Below are 22,677 nucleotides of genomic sequence, written 5' to 3'. Positions count from 1 at the left end.
GTTAGTCATCGGCTTGGAATCAAGCGTTAGGACTCAGAAGCATTGCTGTTTCACACATGAAACTAATAAAATAAACATATTTTTATGCCCTAGTGTTTTATTTTTAGCTCCGTTTGGCCTAAGATACAAAAAAGAAGCTACAATTCAGTCTGATGTCAATGGAAATATTCAGTTGTTATAAAATACTGTTTTTTCTCTCATTTTGATTATTCTTACAATCATGTGGGTTTTTTTTTATTATTTATGAATGACGCAGATGTTTAGCCTCATTCCTTACATCTCTCATCACCTTTATTTTCCCTATTAAACTAAACACACAGCTCAGGTTTCTGCTGTATGTTTTTGGGATGAGACTTCACTAAAGGTCAAAGTGATCTCTCCAAGCATGTGCATTCATGATGATTATAATTTTTTTTTCTGACATTTCTTCTGTGAAGTTGAGAAGTCTTCCATCAGAAAGTTAACACAATTTCAGTGACATTTTATTGGGAAAAATAGTAGTAAAAATAATAAATAAGTGTAAATAAATAATATAAATAAATAATGAGTGTAGTAAAAATGCCATACCGACGGCATTGTTACCAAGGAAACGGGGGCCACGAATAAATATCACATCATCTGAAGCTGTATTTGTAAGGAATGGATACCAATCTGCGTCTGATGAGAATACACAACGTCACATGTTTGCAGTAATTTGCCGTACATTATGGGAAATTGCTTTCCAGGAAACTTATTCTCATAGTGTAGTGAAAGTGCCTTTCGTGACTTTAATTCTCTGGGAACTGTATCTGTACCTCTATCTCAGCCATTTTGTATAAAAAAAAAAAAAAAAAAAGATAATTTCTTCCTGAACGACCCCTAGTTGTTTGGTTTTACAGTTTTCAAACTCTGTTAAGGAACCTCATAGACGGCTCGATGCAGATCAGCAGTCGACAACACAAAAGATCTTTTTTTTTTTTTTTTTTTTAGCGCCAGCATAATTCCAGTTCGGCTTTCGCGTTTCACATAAGACCTTGTGCAGCCAGAGCGTGCATTATTGGCGTGTTCTCCGCCCACGGCTGTGTTTTTGGCACGAGAACGCACCGTCAGCGGTTACTGGCGTCGCCATAAAGAGCTGATGATAATCGCGGCTTGCGTTTGGTCGTAAAGGAGGAGCCGAGGACGGGTCAGCTTGACCGCTTGAGTTCTCAGCACACCCTGGTTCCTATAGTCCTGGAATCCTGGTGGATTGTGGGTAAAAAGCGCAATAGCGATGAGCGCCTAACTAGGTTGAATTTCTTGTGTGCGTGTTCAAGATGAATGCCAGTACTGGGATTAGTCATGGTGTAATATTTAGTAGAAAGAAACTGAAACCTAAATAAAGAGCAGAATAAAGCACTATTCATAAACGACTTTTCCGAGACTTTCTTTTTTTTTCTTTTTTAATAAAGAAAAGACAAAACAGTACACTGTTAAAACAATCACTTTTTGTTTCATATATTTTGTCTAAAAGGTGAACTGTAAGAAAAAAAACACAGGCTGAACATTGTTGTGCTTTCATTAACTAAAGCTTCGACTTCTCATCAGATCGTTGTATAAATCACACGTAACTGTCAAACAGAGATTAATCCCTCCCCGAGTCTGTCAGAAAGACAGATCAGACGCAATCAGGATGACTCCAGGTTTGTGATCATACATTTAAGCCCGTTATCGACCGTCACATGCTACTTAACGGCTTTTTAATCAAAGTGCGATAAAACACTTGCATCTTAAGCCATGTTCGGATTGGATTGGTGCATCTTGATTTTTTGGCGCCTCCTCACTGGTAAAACAGCACTGATCTTTATTCAAGAACCACAACAGGTTTATAAGTTATAAAATATGATTTTAGCCTGGGGCGAAGCAAAGATCAACAGTTTGAAAAATAAAGTAAAACAACAGTCGCACATTAAGAGCTCTGAGATGAAACCGACTCTGCATGTTAATCGATATTTTGTTTAAATTTCTTTTTGAATTGTCGTTTGTTTTTAATCATCTTACATTATGACACTCGCATTTTTTATTTAATATAATTACTACTAAACGCTATCTTTGTGTCAATGTTAACTTGTTTTATCTTTTTACTTTATCCTTGGTTTGATCTGGAAGGCGACCTTGGGTAACCAGAAAGACGCCTTTTTATATAAAAATAAAATGCATTATTCTATTATCATTTTTTATTATTTTTTTCTTGTAAATTTAGAAATGTTAAAGGTCCAAAATTTTTAAACTACTTAAAAATCTCACAAACTATATGTGCCTCTATTCTTCAGCAAACATGACATTTTTCCAAGAGTATCGCTGCGTCATCGTAGTCTTCTTCAGAGTTAATGGACAGTTTTTGCATTACTGACACATACTGGACTGGAGTGTGGAGCAGAAGAGTAGAGACTGTCAGGATTAAACCATCTCGTTTGAGATGCGACATTTTAATCAATTGATCAATGACTTACGAGTTACCCTGCATTTCAGTGTCTACAGTGATGAATACTTTTCTAGTTTTAAATACTTTTAAACTAGTGAGAAATATGGCTGTTTGACAGAACAGACTGTAAACCATAGTGATACTGATACCATAACTTGTAAAGTGAAAATCATGAAGCCCACAAAGTCATTTTATGATTTACGGTTCTGCACAAAGGGAGTACAAAAGCCTTCATGTTTCATTTCATGATTTAGGAAGTCTCTGTGTGTGTGCGCAATCTGAGGACATGTCCCTGGTACACGTGCCACGACACTGAATACAGGAAGTAGAAGTACATGTAGATGATTCTGCCTAGGGAAATAAAATAAAAAAATCAACTTGGCCATTCTAGATCGAAATAAAACAACAGAGGAGTGCACTTAAATAGGGTAATATACCCCGAGATCTCATGTACACTTAATCCTTAAACCAAGTAGACTAATTGTGTAAGTGTGTGAGCGTGAGACAGTTAACGGTACGTTTTTAATTTGGGGGGGTGTTTTTAACGGTTTATAGAGATCAAAGGATTACTGTTAATGTTTCAAATTAAAATTTCAAATTAAAATTTTTTTTAGAGTTTCTTCCACCGAATGAAGGAAAAAATGTCATGTTAAAAGATCTTATAATTTTATCCACTATTTTATTTTATTTAGTTTTTCCCCATTGTAGTTGGTTTCAATGATCTGTGATCCAGTAACAAACCAACAAACAACCAAACAAACCAAACCGATGGGTGCTGTAACCGCTTTAACGTTAAACGTTCGCAACGGTGTACCTAGTTCGTATCCGTAACGAACGAGATACTAGCGTGAGTGGCCATGCGCGTGAAACTAAATCGGCATTAAATAAACCTTTTATGGGTAAATGTCATTGTACGTGCAGTTTGCAGACATCATGTAGGTGGTGTCTTTTCTTTCGTTGAACGCTTACATACTGCGTTCCGCATCAGTTCTGTAAAATAAGATTTAGTCGCTGCAGCACAAAAAACATCCTGACTTTAAACTCGGTAGGCATTTCTGTGAGATCTTTAAGGATGTAGTTGCTGAGTCTTGCAGTTCCGTGTCGTGCGAAACGCATACATTAGACGCGGCCGTATGCAGTGTTGGGTGGAGTTCAATAATGCAGTGAGTGTTAGTGCAGCGTTCGTTAGGATTTATTCATTACTGTACAGAAGAAAAAAGAAAGGAGAAAAGACGAGCTGCTTGATTCGGGCGAGGAGGATTTTAGGATTCCTGCACTGATCTGAGTGAAATAGAAAGGGTGGAGTGACACTGTGTGGTGTATGATGCAGTGATGTATACTCTATGTATGTGTGTATGTTGAGTCAGCCAAAAAAGTATACACACTTCAAGAAAAGAAAAATAGTGTGATGTGTATTTTATGAATATACTATTACTATTATCACATACCACTAAATAACATACTTTATCAATATAAATATTTATAAATAAAGTGTATGTATGTATTTGTGTGTGTGTGTGTGTGTGTGTGTATATGTATATGTATATATATATATATATATATATATATATATATATATATATATATATATATCCCCCCGTCTCTCTCTTTATAAACAGTTTGCACTATATGGATTAAATCCATCCACACTGTCACGCTCCAACATAAATAGTTGCCGTAAACAGTTTTGTATCTAAAATGTCCACTAATGCACAGCTGGTAACTTCAACAAAGCGGACTTTGTGCTAACTGGAACGCACTTCCTGTTATACCGTCGCACATTTAACCTCAAAGCCCGCAGTTATACAAGGTTGAGCCTCAAAACTAAATCGATAGCGTGGACAAAAGTGTCCGCGTTTAATCTGAAGGTTCGTTTTCAGCTTCTCAATAAGCTTGAAGAGAAACTTTATCCTGATCCTGTTCCAATACTTCTGGCCCCTTAAGAATCCCAGGAAGGGAAAAAAAAATGTAAACATTGATGAATTTTCCAGCTCATGCTTGACTTGTGAACTTTTTTTTTTTTTTTACTGATTGAGGATGTTTCCGCTCCATACTTTGCTGTTTACTCTCAGGCTCATAGTGATGAATCCGTGTCTCGTCACCAGTAACGATTCTCTTAAAAAAAAAAAAACTTTCACCTTTTTTAGAGGATCGTTCCGGATTTTGTTTACAGATATCCAAACGGTTCTGTTTACATTCTTCTAAGAGTTGATTCGGCACCAGGCACACCCTCAGACCACAAAAAAAAAAAAAAAAAAAAAAGAAAGAAATGAATCACTGCACACTTCTTTTTTTTTTTTTTCCTTTTTTCTTCATTTTTGCTCACATTGCTGAACTGATGTAACTCGCTTAGACCTGCACACAGCAGTGATCTTTTTTTTTACCTTGCTACCATGACCTATAGCTTGCTTATCAGGGACAAGCTTACGAAGTCACAAAAGTACACAATTTTTAACATGTAGTACCTCGCATTTTTATTATTATTACTTTTTTTCTTCTTCTGTCGAGCTGCTGTGCGACATCGTTTAACGCACAGTACAAATAAAAATTGAACTGGGAAGAGTGGGTAAAGGAAATAAGTTTGGAACAAGATGTTTAATGAGTGCACGTAGACGGGATGGTTACAGTGAGTGTCCATAAAGTTTTGGCTCTTCAGCATAAGAGGATTTCCCCAGCTGACTTAAATTAAACTCTTAGAGACGTACAGTACAGCGCTTCCTGTTAAGAGAATAATATCCAGCGTTAGAGGTGACAGGTTTGAATTATAGTGATGTCAGTGCCAGATGTGCCAAGGGAGCTTAATTAGTTGAGAGGAATGGCATTCTCTCTCTCTCTCTCTCTCTCTCTCTCTGCCAGGCACTAGCTGATCCTGTGCATCTCGTTGGAAAAGGTGCGTTTTTTTATTACAAGATGTGCATTTTTACGAACCCCAATATAATAAAAATGCGTCGTGTGACCAACTCGGTAGGACGAGTCCGAACCCTTAATAGTTTATTTATTAGGTACGTATTGTTATTATTATTAGACCAGTAAACATTTAGATCTCATCCACCGTCTGAGGGAACGGCGAATTGAAGGTATGAGATCGTGTTTATTCATTCTTATATATATATTTTTTGCAGGTTTTAATCACACATTCACAAGCGCGTGTTAAAACGTACAGCGCCATCTGTTGAATTTTGATATGAACCAAAGAATATATATATATATATATATAATTTCTTTTTTTTTATGATGTAAGGGAGTTTTCTATTTTAATGTCATAGTACCATGTCTTCTCGCGGGCTGATCGCAAAAAAAAAAAAAAAAACTATGTTACCTCAGGTTCGGCCAAATACACTTGTGAAAACCCCATTAAAATTTGTTCAGTGTGTTCAAATGCCAAAAACAACCTTGATACAATCTATTACTCATCTTGTGTCCGCTGAATTATTTTTTCACAAATATCTTCAATGTACATACACAACAACTTGACAATTTTATTATATGCATAAATTATTGTTATTGGAAAATTTGGGGGTATATACTAATGGATAGATGGATATCTCCTTCGAATATTGCTCTTGCTACATAATCAACAAAAAAAATGGATGAAAACCGTTTGCAATCTTTTCTTTCATTGCATGTGCAGTAGCAAAGAATGATAGGTGGCCGTTTAAAGGTTCTCAGCAGTCAGATCAGGGTCCGTGAAAACCGTTAAGTTGGACTCTAATCAGGATGATTTTAAAGGAATTGAAGAAACATTGTTCGTGTAAACATAGGAACTTAATTGAATAGTGTTTTTCTTTACAGCATGCATCGCAAGGTTCGCTTCACATGTTCACGAGGAAGCACATCACGCTTACAGCCCAGGGACTGGCGAACGATAAGCGCAAACGTGCCAGTACATGGGAGTTAAACAGGTCAACTGATTTTGGGATGTACTAATTTTTTATAATCGAGTTGTTGTTACTCCCTGTGTCTGTCTCTCTTCGAATAGATTGCTGTTACATTTAACTATGTTACAAACTTAAAGTCAGAGTTAATTAATCGATAAATTTAGCTATAATTAGTGTCATTTAACGTTGAAACTCGGATATTAGTTTAAGAGCTTGTAGATGGACGACAGTCCCAAACGTTTAGTGTCTGAGGTTACAGAGGTTCTCTGTGTGAAGTACACAGGCCACGTCTGCTTCCCCTTTTTATATAAAACACGACTGTTGTCATATTCAACGCAGGCTAGTTTATACTTTTTTTTTTTTTTTAACTTCCTTACTAACAATTTTCGTCATGTTTTAAGCTATTCTTTTGTATGTAAAATGTATTTTAAACATGCTAGTGTAATCATTTCTCTATTTTAGGTGTCTTTCTGTAACTCGTTATTCATACCTTTTGTAATTAAATAGAAGTGCATTAGTTTTGTAGTAGTTAATTGTTTTCTTTATTACAGTGAGCTTTCTGTGCGGCGGCGTGATTAATGAATCATTTTGCTAATATTGGTAATAATCATTCGAGTGAATTTCTTCTATTTTTAATCCACAATTTAGAGTTCACAAGTTTGTGGTCAATCTAAAAGCCTTTTTTTTTGTCTCTTGATTTCCTGGAAATCCATTCTTTCCCTCTCTTTGTGCTCATCGCAGCTGCTGTGGAGATCACATCACATTACATTACATCACATTATATCGCGCTCAGGAAATGATGTCAGCGTCTGCCGCCCTCACACTCTTTCTCCACTTTCTCCGCTTGACGCTGTCTATTAGTTGCTAGGCGACCAGGGAGTGGCATTAGTCCCAGAGATCAGTAAAGTGTAACGCCATCCCTCAAGTACGTGCGTGAGTCCGCCCGGGTCACGACCCGGACACACCTGGACAGCATGACGAATGTCTGGGGAGAGGAAGAACGAAAAGAAAGACGAGCGTGTGGTGACACAGACGATTTGACTAGCAAAAGAGAAAGGGTTTGACTTGAAAAGCGGCGCCACTTCAGCCCAGACTTCACGAGAGAGGTTCGGATTTCATGTCGCCGTGTGCTGATTCCCCGTCTGGTTACGTCTACGCATCTGTCCCGTGCTTTGGTTGCCTGGCAACCGATCTTGAAAAATTTTCGTAATCTTAGTGTGGCGCTTTTTTAAATTAATTAATTTATTTATTTTTTAAGCGGTATTGTTAACTTTTTTTAATTTTTTTTATTTGATTGGTCAAAAGGCGTAATTTTGTCTACTTTAATATCCACCCTGACGTGACAGTTGTGCTGGATAAATGTTAAAAATTTGCAGGTTTACACTAAAAACTACTGTAGTACTAACTACTGTTAGTAATTATTTTTGCTACATTTTTTTCTGGTGTAAGAGGAATAAAACCCATTTTTTTAGTGTTTTATTTTTTATGTAGCGTATAGCTAGTTGTTTAGCACACGTAGCAAATACTTACGTTTTAAGAGTATTGCTGCTGCTTCTTTGGTTTATGTGTGGTTTGGCAATATCACCATTTACTGGACTGGAGGCAGAAGATTAACAGCGAAACACAAGGTCATCACTTTGTACTTGGCTTAAACAATACTAGTTACATCATGTTGCTGTTGTGGAAATTTTAGATAAACACACAGAAGAAACAAAGAAACAAAAAAAAAGGAAAAAGAGAGGTTTTAATTACATGTGGGTGGGACAAAGGACAAACCATTACAAGGTTTTTTTTATGCAGCCGTCTTTATCCAGAGTGAAGTTGCGCATGTGCTTTAAACGATTTCTAAAAATTTACAGGTAGTTCCCCGACTTACGAATTTCCGCACATATGAACAGAGCGCGGTTCTATAACCATTGAGAATTTGAGAACAGATCCGACTTACGAACGTGCTCCTGGTACAGAACTCGTTAGTAAGTCGGGGACGACCTGTATTTCTTTATTTATTTTTTTTGTCCTAGGTAATCTAGATTGCCATTAGTTAGCATTTCTCTAGCTCCGTTACCAGGTCTCGTCCAAAAGCCATAAGTAGACGCTGAACATTACGGACATCTCCGAAGACTCAGCCATGTTGATCTGAAACCGGTTCGGGTTTCTTTCTCTTTAACTCAAGCACCATTCGCACCTTTAAACACAACTAATGTATTTAATTATACAATTATTTTTTTACAATTACAATTTTTTTTACAATTTGTATACAATAATTTTTTTTTTTTTTAGTTTGGATTGTTGTGAGCCTGCAAAACAAAAATATTCTTTAACGTGAAACGGTGGCTTGGAGGAGATTTCACCTCCTTCGTTGTACACAAGTTACTCCTCTATAACCATACTCGTTTTTAAGCTACAAAGAATAGAATATATTGTTCTCCCTCTGGCATGGAGCAAGAGAAGGATAAACCGCCATGTGGAAGTCTAAGTGGATAAAAAAAAGAAAAACACACACACGTATACACACACACACAAAACACAGGACAGGATTAGGTTCCAGGCATTGCTTTAGCGCTGATCTGTTTTTGTTCAACTTGTGCTATCAGACTCGGCCTTACGCCATCACAACGAAACACAACGAAATGGTCACTATTGATTGCATTCTTCTTCAGGTCAGACTGGGACTATCGGTTTATGCAGAATAACAGGGCATGGGAATGATGGGTAAAAAAAATAAAAGCAGTCTTTACCTCAGTGTTTTACTAGTGCTTGGATCCCATCAAGGTAGAAAGTTTCCTCAGTACGCCAGATCCAAAATCAGACTGCTTGCTTCATGTCTGAAATGTTGACTTCCCAGGAACTCCTCTAATGGTCAAAACGTATTGAAATAGCTTGCCGCGAGGTTCGGACTGCCCAGGGGATGCGGTGATAACTTGGAGCCGAGTTCATTGCGTGCTTCTGAACAGAGTTCATGTACCATGCTGCTTTCACTAGAAAGTTTGTCACGAGTCCCAGTTTGACTCGAACGTCACTTGTTGTTGGGTGAAGGTTTGCGTTCTCTAGCCCTTGTGTGTGTGTGTTCTGTATCAGTGAAAAATGGCCAACAGGAAACAGTTAGAGTGCTGCTTTGCAAATTGCTTGATTTATCAGCCGTGTGTTCGTGCTGTTAAAGCATAAAGTTGGAGGCGAACAGGTGCTTCACAAAGCTCACAGGGAATTTACACTCCTGACAAATGCACAGGAAGTTTATGTAGCTGTAATGAAGAAAGGGAGGAAACAAAAAATAACTCTGTTAATATGGTCATAATTATGAAAGATGAGGTCACTCATAGAGTGAGTGGACGTTAAACCGAGTGATAAAATCTTCGCACAGCCATCATAAGACGATTAAAAATAAAGGAAGTCATGCCTGTGAGAAATTTCCTCGGATCATACTTGGTTTGTACTCGTTACTAGTTCTGCCTACGACCTCGTCCAGTCATACAGACGTGTGGTTTTAGTAAGAAGATTAAAAATGTTGTTGTGAAAGTCGTGTCTGTCATCATCTTAACCATTTGCTGTTGCAAACTAAAGGCATACTCGAAAAGAAAATGTGAAACCATGATAAGAACGCTGATTTGATGTGTATTTTAATCTAGCAATTATGAAGAATGGCAATCGTTTTTTTAATCGGTAAAAAAAACTATCCTAAAACACAGCGTATATTTTTTCCACGTTTTACGGAAACTGCTTTGTAGCGGAAAAGCACATGCTTATAATGCTGATAACCGCGCATGCTCACAATATGGCTAACCAGGAATAAAATGAGTCAATGTACTCGATAGATAAATGGATATCTTTTAGATTTTTCCCATACACACCCTTACAGTGTACTCATGATGTGGGTGATGACATTTACAGTCGGTGTGCAGACCAGGAAAATTTATAAGACCTAGCACAGTTAAATGTAAAAAAAATAAATAAAATATAAAGTAAAAACCATATAATAAAATACAAAATGGTGATATAATTGTCCTAATTTGACCTTTTTATTTTCTCCTTTCTCTCTTATCTTGTCATCAGCTGTGAGCGTTTTCTCTGATTTCCTCCTGACTCTCTTGTATCAGCCGCTAACGTGATTTCAGTCCACAAATCTGCAGCTTTTAATGTAATAAATCCAACAAACGTAATAAGTTTCGTCTTACATTTGTGGAACGTTACTACAATGTTAAAAGCTGAAGATTTTTACCCGCACACATGTTCCAGTGACTACCAGTGCGACTGTGTGAAATTAATTACGTTTGTGGGATTTATTACATTAGAAATCCTGATTTTTGTACTCGCTCCAACCTGCTCGAAAGTTCTGCTTAAACACAAATAAGACATGACACGATCAACACACGGTGTGTTGATTTTTCTATGGAGTCATTCAACACCACGTCTTTTAATTTAGTTGACACGTGCAAGCAGCATCACAGGCTTTTTAAATTTCTGATGAGGCGCTTGGCTTCACCGAGCTTGACTGAAGATTAAGGGGGCACAAACTTTTGCTCTCAGATATGTAGTGCGAGGGATGTCGAGGCTAATGTGCGTTAGAAATTTGTAGCAGTTATTCTGATGATGAAACTGATCTGTGTGTGTATTTAAATCTTTTTAGGAAAATTGTGATAAAGATCGGGAAGAAGAAGAAGCGCAAGACGGAATCCTCAGACGAGCTCACAGACGATGAACCACCGCCTCGACGACCCTCGAAAGACGACGACTCGGTGAGCACTCAGAGCACTTCAGGCTGCACACACAGACCGTGATGAACTAAAGGGTTACAGCTGATAACATCATCCCCATCCATCCTCATTTTTCTCTCTCTCTCTCTACATCACTCTTCTCATCTTATTTCTCTCCCTAACCATATCCTACTTGATCTCTATCGCTTCTTTTTTAAATATATCTATCGCTCTGTCTTAACTCTTTGACTATGTCTATTCATTTTATCTCTCTTAAATTTCATCTCTTCTCTCTCTTTTATCTGTCTCTCTTTTTAGCTGTCTGTCTAGCATTCTCTCTTTGCCTCTTCCTTTACCCATATTTTCTCTCTCTCTCTCTCCCGCTCTCTTTTTTTCCATCCCTTTATCTTTCTCTTTCTAGCCATATTTTTCTGGATCCATCTCTATATTTTCTTTTCCAAGTTTCAGTATCTCTCTCTCTCGTGTGTGTGTGTGTGTGTGTGTATATATGTGTATTTGGATCTGTCTCTATATTTTCTTTTTCTACTTTGAAGCTCCTTTCAGTATCTCTCTCTCTCTCTCTCTCTCTCTCTCTCTCTCTCTCTCTCTTTTTCTCTCTCTCTGTCTGTAGCTTTATTTCAACTCCTGCATTGTTTATTTATTCATCTCAATTTTATCTCTTCCTTTGTTTCTATCTTGTCTCTTTGTCTTTATTTCCATTTCTTTTTTCCCCATCTTTTTATCTCTCTTTTTAGCCGTCTATCTCTCTCTAACATGTGATCTAATCTAATTATCCAGCTTAAAGCCCTGAGTGTTAATTAAGGCAGTGTGCTGTTGATGACTCAGTTGGCCCGTGTGGCTCTGACGTGTTCTTGAAGACCACGAGGCCCGACAGCGATGACATCGAGGTCTTTCAGTTGGTCGGATTGAAAGTCTCTCTCTCTCTTTCTCTCTGTCTTTATTAGCTCTCGCTCTGACATTTAGGCCACAGATATATTTAGGGCGCTCAGGCACACTGTACTAGTTTATTAAGAGTGGCCTCTTCTGGTGCACACACACTGATTGGCTGATGTGTCTGTATAAGCTGGTCTCTTTCACTCACTCTCTCTTGCACACAAACACGCAGCTCTTTCGGAGTTGTATAAATGCAGCACGTTATTACTTTACCAGGACAGTTTGGTTTAGACGGCCATTGTGTGTGATTATAACTTGTGTCCTTACTCATCTCGACTGGGTCATTACATCATAAAAAGTAACTGAGAACAAATATTGCTTAATGAAATGCAAATTTAAACACAATTAAAAATGTTCAAGTGGAATCCCACAGTCGTGAAGATGAGGCAGAACTAAAAGGAGCGTGTGGGGAGAAGGCGAAAGTTTTTACCCCCCACAGGTGTAAAAGATATATATACATATAAACACACACATACATACACTTGCGGTGCTCTTTCTGCGCACAACAAATACATGTGACCTTTAACACAGTATTTAGATTTATTTGATACTAGATGTGCCCGTGGAATTTAATCGCACTTTCATTAGCATGTTTTAAAAAAAGTTTACAGTGCCATCTGTTTAATTTTGAGACAACCTAATGATTTTTTTAATGTCGTTTTTAAAAATTTTTTATTTATTATTATAAGGGCGTTCCCCGTAAATTTCAAAGCAGCATGTCTTCTGTTCCCGGGGGCTGATTGTGATGAAACAAAGACGATATGTTACCTCAGGCTCGGCCAAATAAACCTGTGAAAACCCCATTAAAGTGACCTCACTAGTTTTTACGTGATGCGTGCACAAAGACAACTTTTTACAAAAATCCTGATATGTTTAATTACTCATCTTATGTCCCCTTAAGTTATTTTTTCAGACACGCCCACTTTCCTTTTTTTTTTAATATAGATTAATTAATTTTACATTTCAGAGATCCAACCTACTAACACCTCCATTCACCCTTATTCGAAGAGTGAAAAGTATGCAAGGTGCTTATTTTTTTTGTTTATTTTCTAAGAGCAAAACACTTTTTGGTTTAAAAATGTGGCACTGAGCATTTTTAGACTTTTTAATTTCCCTACTATGCTTTAATAAATATATCTAGGGGCCAGAATTGTGCCTTATAGATCGACATTCATTTTGTAAGAACAAACTGTGCAATATGATGAACAAAATTACATTTAATTTAAACCAACTGTACAAACATGACAAAATAATATTAATAATAAATACAATTCCACCTTTGATATACTTGGTGTGTAGAGAAACTCTGCTTTATGTTTGATTCGATGATTCGACTTCATCTCGAAGATGATCTCATCATCTTCGACTGCAACTCTGAGGTGAAAAAGGCAACGTAAAAATCTAAGCATTTGGTCTTCTAAATAGAGAGGTTGCAGATGAAGCCGTTATCTGACTATAGCTATAATAATATCACCTAATTGAAGTTAAAATGTTTAATGTTTTAGCTCCCAAAATAAAGATTAAAACACAAGTTTCCCAACTAATTTGGCCTCATAAGGGACGAGGCTGTGAACAAAATGGACGACTGGTTTTAAAGACACGTAGTGTGTGTGTGTGTCCTGACAGTAGAGTGCATGTAATTAGTTTTAAATGTCACATAAATTAATATCCATGCCTAAGCCTCTGTGATAATCCGTTGAAATGATATACGCTGTAACGCTAACATTACTCGCGTGTAGAGTACAAGATTTTTGCTCAGCTTTTTAGGGAGAGATCTAGTGCAGGATGCCATCGTCTACTTATGCACCCCTTAATTTTTTTTCATTGACTGGACAAAAGAATTGGGTGTGGCTAGAACGGGTGTTACTTTACATTTTAAAGTTGGTTAGGAGTCAGTTTTTTATTATTATACATTTTTTATATAATATTTAATAACCTGCTGACGAGGTGACGAATGCTGCGTAACGGAAGTCGTTACTGTTAATTAATCTAACAAGGTGTAAGTCGCATCAAGCTAAAAATCTATTTAGAAATAAATGTAAAATTTAAAACGACTAGGTCGTGTCGAAGGTTTATCAGATGCGCTGAAGTGTGTGTGTTCCTTGGCAGCTTAAAATGTAAAATTTTAATAATTCTATTATCACGTGATTAATACAGGTCATCCCCGACTTACGGAACATTCAAGTTATAAATTTTTCCTCAGATACGAACAGACCGTGGTTCAACGAAATTTTTTTGATGCAAGCAAATAGACACTACAGTGCACCAGATATCAATATTTACAATTTATTACAATATTTTTTTCAGTGTGTAAGTAAATGTATAAAAATGTTTAAAGTCAGGTATATTTTGTATGTGTGTGGTTGTGCAGGAGAAATTAATCGGCCTCACCAGTTTCAATGAATCAGTCCGGGAACACGATGATAGAAATGGTCTGTCCTGTAAAGCTGTCCGTCCTAATGGTGAATAATTCTAATTTCGGAAAATCCTCAACAAAACGGAGTTCACAGTCCAATATAGTGGAAAACAGCTCTGGGAGAAAAATGGCGTCCGTTCAAGCGCACAGTAAACACTGTCTGCCGTCCCTCCCTCCCGAGTTGAATTTAAAAAAGGTCAGCTGACTCGTTAGGCATGTGGTTATAGTTTTTGGCCACATGGGGGAAAATGGTGGGGGTGACAGGGACAGGGAACAGATATACCAATCCACTTGACTAAATCTGAGCGGCATGCCTTACATTGTGTATTTGTGTCAAAGGCGTACAAGACTCAGTTCGTCAGACTTGAGAACAAATCGTACTTACGAACGTGCTCCAGGATCAGAACTTGCTCGCAAGTGGGGGACGACCAGTAGTGCAATATCAGGGGTATCGTGTATTGTATATGTATTATCTCATGTTTTTTTGTGTGTGTGCTTGTTACAGAAGCGTCGCTCAAACAGACAGATAAAGAGGAAGCGGTACGCTGAGGAACATGAGGCCCGGCTGTCTGATGAGGAAATGAAGGTCATCGCTAAAGCCAAGAAGATCAATACGAACACTCACAAAGAGCCTGCAGTACAGCTGTTTGTGGTGAGCACAAGCGGAACGTTCTCACACGCGCGCGCGCGCGCACACACACACACACAGTGCACTTCTAAGGAAGAGTGCTTCTTGTATGACCATGTATTTTATTTTTTTTTTATCTGAAAAATCATGCGTGAGAATCTTGAGAGCCGGTCGATGATATTGTGTTTTTAACAAGCTCAATACTGTGATGTGCAAAAAGTCATAATGTTTTTTTTTTTTTTTTTTTTAGGATTGTGAAATATATGAAGGGTGTTTTAAAAATTCAGGAACCAGTAGGAAATATTGTGCATTTAAGGATACTTTCTGTGAAACAGGATGTCACTCGATATGTACGTTGTGCAAACACTATATTGTTGTGTGTAAGTAGGGAAAGGGCTTGGTAAAATGGCAATAGAAATTACAGTACTGTACGTACTTTATTGTGATTATTGAGACGTGCGAGAATACACTGCAGTTCCCGTGAACGTTCAGTGAGCGGAGCGCCTGATCTGATGATTTCTCATCATCTTGAGGACGAGATGCATCTGTCTGTGTGAACTGTACACACGATCATTCATCAACACCACCAATTCGGGCCATTAAAGAAGTTTCTGGGAGGCCGGTGTTGCAAACCCATGAAGCAGGTGTTATGAGAAAACTGTCTACCTCGATAGTGTCCAAGCACTAGTAATAAACACTAGGATAAGAGCATTAGTGTAGCAGGGGATTATATAGAGAAATAAAACGAGTTTGCTTTGTATGCAACAGACGTGGTTGGCCGTCTACTTTGTGACGTTCTTCATTGTTCAGGTGATTCACTGCCGAATGAAAGTGAAAGTGTTTTTTTCGTTTTCCCCAGGAGAACCCCAGTGAGGAAGAGGGAGCTGTGGTGGATAAAATAATGGCTTCTCGGATAGCGAAGAAAGAGGTAATGTCAAATCTGTGGTGTGAACATTTTTTTTATTTATATATATATTTTTTTTAAAGTGTTAGTTGTAGGGACAACCTCATACTTTATTGTGTCACAATTCAGTTATGAGTCGTGATTCTTTTGTGTCATTCAGGTATCGCCACTCTGACTCCAAAAACATTTTTTTACATTTATAATGGAGATGAACCGGTCGATCGGCCAGTGACCAGCATTGTTCACATAAACGATTTTGTATCGAGCGCAGAAGATTCCAAGTAATGCAACAGAAATGCATTTTTTATGGCGTTACATTTATCAAAAATCACCCGTGTTTAAAAGCATCAGATCTGCCTTTTTCCCAAAACTCTGTGAGCGAATTAGTCTCAAACCCACTCCGTACACACGCTTACACAAGTCCCAAAAAAGACTGCAAACGCGAATTCTACAAAAATCACATGTATTAGAAGCCGCACACGTTCACATGCTCGCAGCCTTTCAAATGATGCGTGTAAAACGAATAAATCGTCACTGTTTTGCTATAATCCTACAGGTGGCACACCCTGAACTATTTACACGTTTTCATCCCATGGGGTGGGAGTGAATTATTGCCTAAGTTTTGTTTAAAATTAATAATTATGGCGAATTACAGATATAGATATATACGCTGCTCAGGTTAATGTTAATCTCTTGTAGGGCTGTGCAATTAATCGAATTTCGATTTCAATTTCAGGTCTCAACGATCACAAAAATGGTGTAATCGAGAAACACGATTATTTACTTTTTTTTAAGTTATTTTGACCTGCTTCTGGCGTGCGCGCGCATCGGCACTTTCGCCCTTCCAGAAGCCAGAACTCTCTCACTCTATACTGTCAGCAAAGAAGTTGCGTATGTAGTATCTGATTGCATTTAAAAATCAGCGCGAGTGAAGATGGCAGAAAAAGAGCAGCCACAGAAGTCTTTCAACATCAAAAGAGGTAGAAGCAATTCTGTTGTTTGGGAACCGTTTGGATTTGAAGAAGCGGACGTGTCATCCATTAAAGACACGCTCTTCAGTGCATCTCCGTATCCATCCAGCTCAGAAAGGCACAAAAAAATAACAGATGCCGTTGCATACTTTTTAGCCAAAGACATGTGCCCTTTTAGCACGGTTAAGAACGAAAGATTCAGGAAAATGATAAATACTCCAGACAAGCGTTATGCTTTGCTATCTCGACACCATTTATAATAATTTATTATTTATAATTTATTTATTACTTGTTTTCAAAAGATTGTGGAAGTACACTACATTGTTGATCTTGTTTGCCCTTATCTGTTTTATCTGTCTTAATCTGTTTTAAGGAGAATTCACTGTTCTGTTCAAAGTCAATGAGTAATCGTGTAAAATAATCGTGATTTCAATCATGACCAAAATAATCGTGATTATGATTTTTTCCATAATTGAGCAGCCCTAATCTGTTGTATACGAAGCTATTTTGTATTTGTTTTAAGGAACGGTCTGCGTTTAATCAATCATTAAACTTTTTTTTTTAAGGTCTTAAATGGTTACAAAATTTATAAAACCATGTTACTTATAGAATTGTAATGCTAATCATGACGATAACCTCAGTGCCGATTTGTTATCGTATCTGGTGACTGAGGTGTACTGGTAAGTCTCATTAAGATTTCATAAATATTCTCATAAATACTTATTTTATACACACACGCACACAATAATTATGCCTTGCGTTAGTGTTTTTCTGTTTAGTATTTTAAAAATGATGTAGACTTATGTTCGCCTAATTAAATAATTTTTTAATGTTCTCTGTACAACAGGTGTCTCCAGGGGTTGTCATTGAAGTGGAGGAGTTTTTTGTAAAATACAAAAACTAGTAAGTCGTCTCTTTTTTGTTTTTTCCCCTCATTTTCTCCAAGATGATGAAGATTTTGATGATAAATATTTTTCTTTCCTTTTCCCCTTTGAAGTCCTTTCAGTATAGAATCCGTTCCTGACTCTGTTATTATGTTCTGAGCGCCAATTCTGTAGAAACTCACAAGGCACGCTCGCATATTGCTAGCCAAATTGCTAGTTCTGGTTTTGGATTTTCTCCTGCTCTGATCAGCTCTTTTTCCCCCTAATTAAAGCAAATTAAATCCGTCGCCGTTTCATGTTAATAATGTGTAATCTCCTTACACAAGCCCGAGTAATACATAAGGAAGGATGAGAAAGCTGTTGACTGTGAGTTGGCGTGTTTACGCACAGAAATGCAAATTGATTTTGTGTGTTTGTTTGTGTGTGTGCGTGTGTATAGCTCTTATCTGCATTGTGAATGGGCTACAGAGCAGCAGTTGGTGAAGGACAAGAGGATCCAGCAGAAAATCAAGCGCTTTAAGATTAAACAGGCGCAGAGAGCGCACTTCTTTGCCGATGTAAGTGTGTCATTGTGGATTTGCACGCTTTCCAGTTCATTTACTGATTTTATTTTATTTTTGTTTTTTTTCCCCTTTGTTCCGTTTACAGCTAAGTGCTGTTATGTCACAGTACACTCTATTCCAGGATCTGCTGTGTGTGGAGGAAATCTACAGTAGTGCTGCTTTTGAACTAAATAACACACCTCGATGAATATATAAAAGATCAGCTTATAGTCCGTCCAGTTTATTTATTTTTTTTTTTTTTCCTCTGTAGGTTTGATTCAGGTCAGATATATTGCGTGAACAAAAAAATAAAAGGTAGCATTTCAGAAGGAGTAAATTATTTCCCTGTATGAAGCACAGAAAACATTTCCACAGGTGGAACTGGGTTAAAAACATCCAGTGCATTATTATTGTTATTAAACCTGGAAGGATAGGGCTGAAACGTCAATTTCACAAAGGAAAAACATAACAAATTAGCATGATTTGGAATCACTTTAATGCTCAGTGTTTTAAGTTTGTTATAACAACGCAGTAAAGTCCATGATTATATTTACTAGTAAAAGTAAGAGCGCGCACAAAATGTGATAAGAACTTTTAAAATTTCATAAAAAAAGTCTTTAGTTAGGTTAAAGTTCAGACTTTGGAGCGATGGACAAAGATCAGGTGATCTGATTTGTCCAGAGTGATGGAAGCGTCAGGGTAAGAAGGGAAGCGTATTCAAGCCTCTGGAGGCAGTGTTATACTCAAAAGCAAAAAATGAAGTTTGCTGACAACCTAAATGTACTGAATGACCAGGTTATTACATCTATGGAGTTTATTTAATCTTTTCCCTGATGGCACGGTATAAACCAGGATTGTAAAAGAGTGGTTCTGGGAGCGTGAGGAATCATTTTCAAACACAACATTGCTTGCCCTAATCAAAGGTAAAGGAGGTCTAAAGAGATATCAGCATCATTCATAGGGATTATGCTTAAGCAACAGGACAAGACATCCGTGATGACTAGTCCATAAAATTTGGCTCTTTTTGTTCGTTAAAATAGGAGCTGCGTGGATGATGTGTGTTACAAGCACCCTGTAATAATTTTTGTTGGTGTGTTGTAGATGGAGGAGGATCCATTTAATCCTGATTACGTAGAGGTGGACAGAGTCCTGGAGGTCTCGTACTGTGAGGATAAGGACACTGGAGAGGTAAGTTTTTTTTTTTTTTTTTTTTTTTTTTTTTTTTTAATAAGACCTTAGACATCTTAGTCTTAGACATCTAAACAACCTTTATCTCAGAAAATCTTTTTTTTGTTTATCTTTTGCCATTTGCTGTGTTTATAGAGTTTTCTAGGTAATTACTGACGAACACGCACCATTTTTTAAATAATTTTTTACCCTCGAGGGCTCCCGAAATCCAGCGCTAATTTTTCGGTTCATTTCACTTCGCACAAACCTTCATTCACAACTTTAACTGACCGGTTGATTAAGTGAGACCTCGTGTATTAAATCACATGAGGAGCAGCATTAAGAGTCTCTCAAAAATGCTGTTGACACCCTGGAGCGAGTCCACACACACACTTTCAGCGGCAGCGGGTGGACGCGGGCCTTTTTTAAGAGTCAGTTGAATTATACTGCCTTCAGGTGGTGATAGCTGGGATACTTACAGGATAATTTCTTGTAAGTTCATGATGATGCACCAGGATCTGAACGTGTCCGAGCAAATGGGGGAAAAACAACGTTTTATTTATTTGGGACTTTTATAAAGGTCTTTTTTGTAAATAAAGATCTTGAATTTGTGAAAAAAAAGGACCGCTGCAATATTTGATGATGATTAAAAAAAAAAACGATATTGCGATTATGATTTTGTGATTTAAATTGTGATACATACCTATTAAATGTACAATTTTGTGTTTATCCGTTAACACCAGATGATAGCACAAGCGATCTCGTTAAGAGGATGTTTGCTAATATTTATCACTTCAGGGTGGGGCTGTAGCTGCCGAATATTTTAGTAATCGAGTATTCTACCAAAAATTAATCTAGTAATCGGATAAAATTTACTTTTGCTTAATTAAACAGCAATGTAAAATATTTGAGTAACAAACTTTATTTTAAAGCCTTTTCACAGATACAAAAAAAAGGCATTTCAAATGACTAAGTATCAAAAAAAAAAAGGCACACATTGAAATAAATAATTATACAAAAACACTAAGGTGTGCAACTAAACTTTCAGACCAAAAAATTTTAAATTTACAGCTCAGAAATAACATATAAGCCTTTACTGACAGTTTCTGTCGTTTTCTTTTGCTGGTTTCTTCATCTCTTGGCTGGCTGATTTTTAAAAAAAAATTTTATCGCTCTCTTATTTTGCAGCTGCAACAGAACTCTGTCAAATCAATACACAGCTAACTGTTTGCTCCTCCTTCCGCTTATTGGGTGACGTAAGAGCTTCTTCTTCGTTGGTGTTTACTGGCGGCTTGCATTGGGAAGCGCACTTTGTCAAAAGCGCGCGGTCAACAAATAATTACTCAAAAACATAATGCCAACTTTTAAAAATTCATTTAAAAAAGCTTCGAGGCAGAAGATTATACCTCGATCATTTTTTGTAATCGAATTACTCGAAGAAGCATTTTAGCCCTACTTCAAAGTTGAAAAAATAAACAAACACTTACCATAAGGCTTATTAAAAGACATGTTCTTGAGTCAAGAATTTGCCTTTTATCATCTTCATTGTTAGTAGCGTACAACTTTAGCAAGCTTATTTTAACTGCTACCTGTTGAGTTTTTGTGACACGAGCTGTTTGGCCGATCGTTTGTTTAAGTGATAGATTATTCAGCTATCGAGTTAGTCATTAGTTGCAGCTGTACTTGTGCCAGCAGTGCAGTTCTGGCCTCCTCAGGGTGTCTTCACGAGACCTCTGGGGGTGTTATATGGTGTGGTGTCTGGCACCAGGTGGGTGTTGGGTGAAGGTCTCTGTGGATCAGACTTGATTGTTCAGCACTTCCCAAGGGTGCTTGATGCACCAGTTTACTGATATATAATGTAATAGATGTGCCTACGACTTAATTCGTGTGGAATTTAATTGCACACTTTTACAAGTGGGTTTTTAAAATAATGCACAGCCCATTTGTTGAATTTTGGAGTGAGCTAAAAAAGTGTTTGTGTGTCACCGTAAAGTGTGCTGAATGAAGCTGCAATATCATGTTAAATTTTTTAAAATCTTTTTTTAGTAGACTCATAAACGCGTATTAAAAATGTACAGCGCCATCTGTTAAATTTTGAGATGAACTAATTATTTTTATTATTATTGTTAATGATATCAGGGCGTTTTCCATTTAAATTTCAAAGTAGCATATCTTCTCCTCTCTTGGGCCGATTGTGATGAAGCAAAGTCTATATTTTGCCTCAAGCTCGGCCAGATACGCCTGTGAAAACCCCATTGAAATTTATTTAGTAATTTTTATGTGATGCGTGCACAAACGCAAACATTAAAAAAAAAAAAAATCCATTTGTTACTCTTAATCTTAAAATGATTTTTTTTTTTCTTAAACATCTTCAATGTATAGACACGCCAACTTTAGTTTTATTATATGTATACATTATTGAAATATAATTCAATAGTGTATACATATATAATTAAGTGTTAGTTTTATGGCTTATCTGTGTATATATTACAGATGTACAGGATACAATGTGCATGCATTCATGTTTCCTCTATTGTCAGTGTGTAATAAAGGTGTGTGTGTGTGTATTTTGTAGCCGGTGGTGTATTACCTGGTGAAGTGGTGCTCATTGCCGTATGAAGACAGCACGTGGGAGCTCAAGGAAGACGTAGATCAGAGTAAGATTGTGGAGTTTGAGCAGCTGCAGGCAGCGAAACCAGACTCCAGAAGAATGGTAAGAACCCCCTCTTTCACTTATTTGAATCAGAGTTCTTAAAAAAACAAACAAACAAAAAACGTTTTAATACAAACAACCCCGTAAATACATAACGTATCTCCGAGCTGCTGCAACTCTCACAACACACTCATATAAACTCTACTGTGCTCAGGAGCGCCCCCCAGCGAGTCACTGGAAGAAGCTGGAACAATCGAGGGAGTACCGGAACGGGAACAGTCTCAGGGAATACCAGTTGGAAGGCGTCAACTGGCTGCTCTTCAACTGGTACAACAGGTCAGTGATGTTTTCTCCGGATAAAGGGTGTGACGATACATCACGATGCAGAAATCCGAAAGTGTCACACGCTCTCACACTAAGGTTAACCGGAGGAAATGATAAACTTGCTTCTACACACTATTTGTTAATTGAGTCCTCTCAACTCTTCTTACACTAGCATAGACACGATAAAGGGATTAAAAGGGAATAGTTTTAATGAGGTTATGA

General features: G+C 37.4%; 1 protein-coding gene across 9 annotated transcripts in view; it reads left to right on the top strand.

The window, feature by feature from the left end:
- chd9 (chromodomain helicase DNA binding protein 9) overlaps positions 1–22,677 on the top strand; it is a 100,914-nt gene that overhangs the window by 51,496 nt on the left and 26,741 nt on the right. For 8 of the 9 annotated variants that reach the window (XM_053493385.1, XM_053493384.1, XM_053493387.1 and 5 more), the window contains 8 exons: positions 10,946–11,054; positions 14,888–15,034; positions 15,870–15,938; positions 17,733–17,788; positions 18,209–18,326; positions 19,413–19,499; positions 22,054–22,191; positions 22,346–22,467. In XM_053493385.1, coding sequence (XP_053349360.1) covers positions 10,946–11,054; positions 14,888–15,034; positions 15,870–15,938; positions 17,733–17,788; positions 18,209–18,326; positions 19,413–19,499; positions 22,054–22,191; positions 22,346–22,467 — 846 coding nt within the window. The remainder of the gene's footprint in view (positions 1–10,945; positions 11,055–14,887; positions 15,035–15,869; positions 15,939–17,732; positions 17,789–18,208; positions 18,327–19,412; positions 19,500–22,053; positions 22,192–22,345; positions 22,468–22,677) is intronic. The other variant, XM_053493383.1, reaches the window with a different exon arrangement.

The sequence above is a fragment of the Clarias gariepinus genome, chromosome 3, assembly GCF_024256425.1.
Source record: "Clarias gariepinus isolate MV-2021 ecotype Netherlands chromosome 3, CGAR_prim_01v2, whole genome shotgun sequence".
Lineage (NCBI taxonomy): Eukaryota > Metazoa > Chordata > Actinopteri > Siluriformes > Clariidae > Clarias > Clarias gariepinus.
The sequence above is the reverse complement of the archived record's forward strand: the minus strand, read 5'-3'. Positions and strand labels throughout refer to the sequence as shown.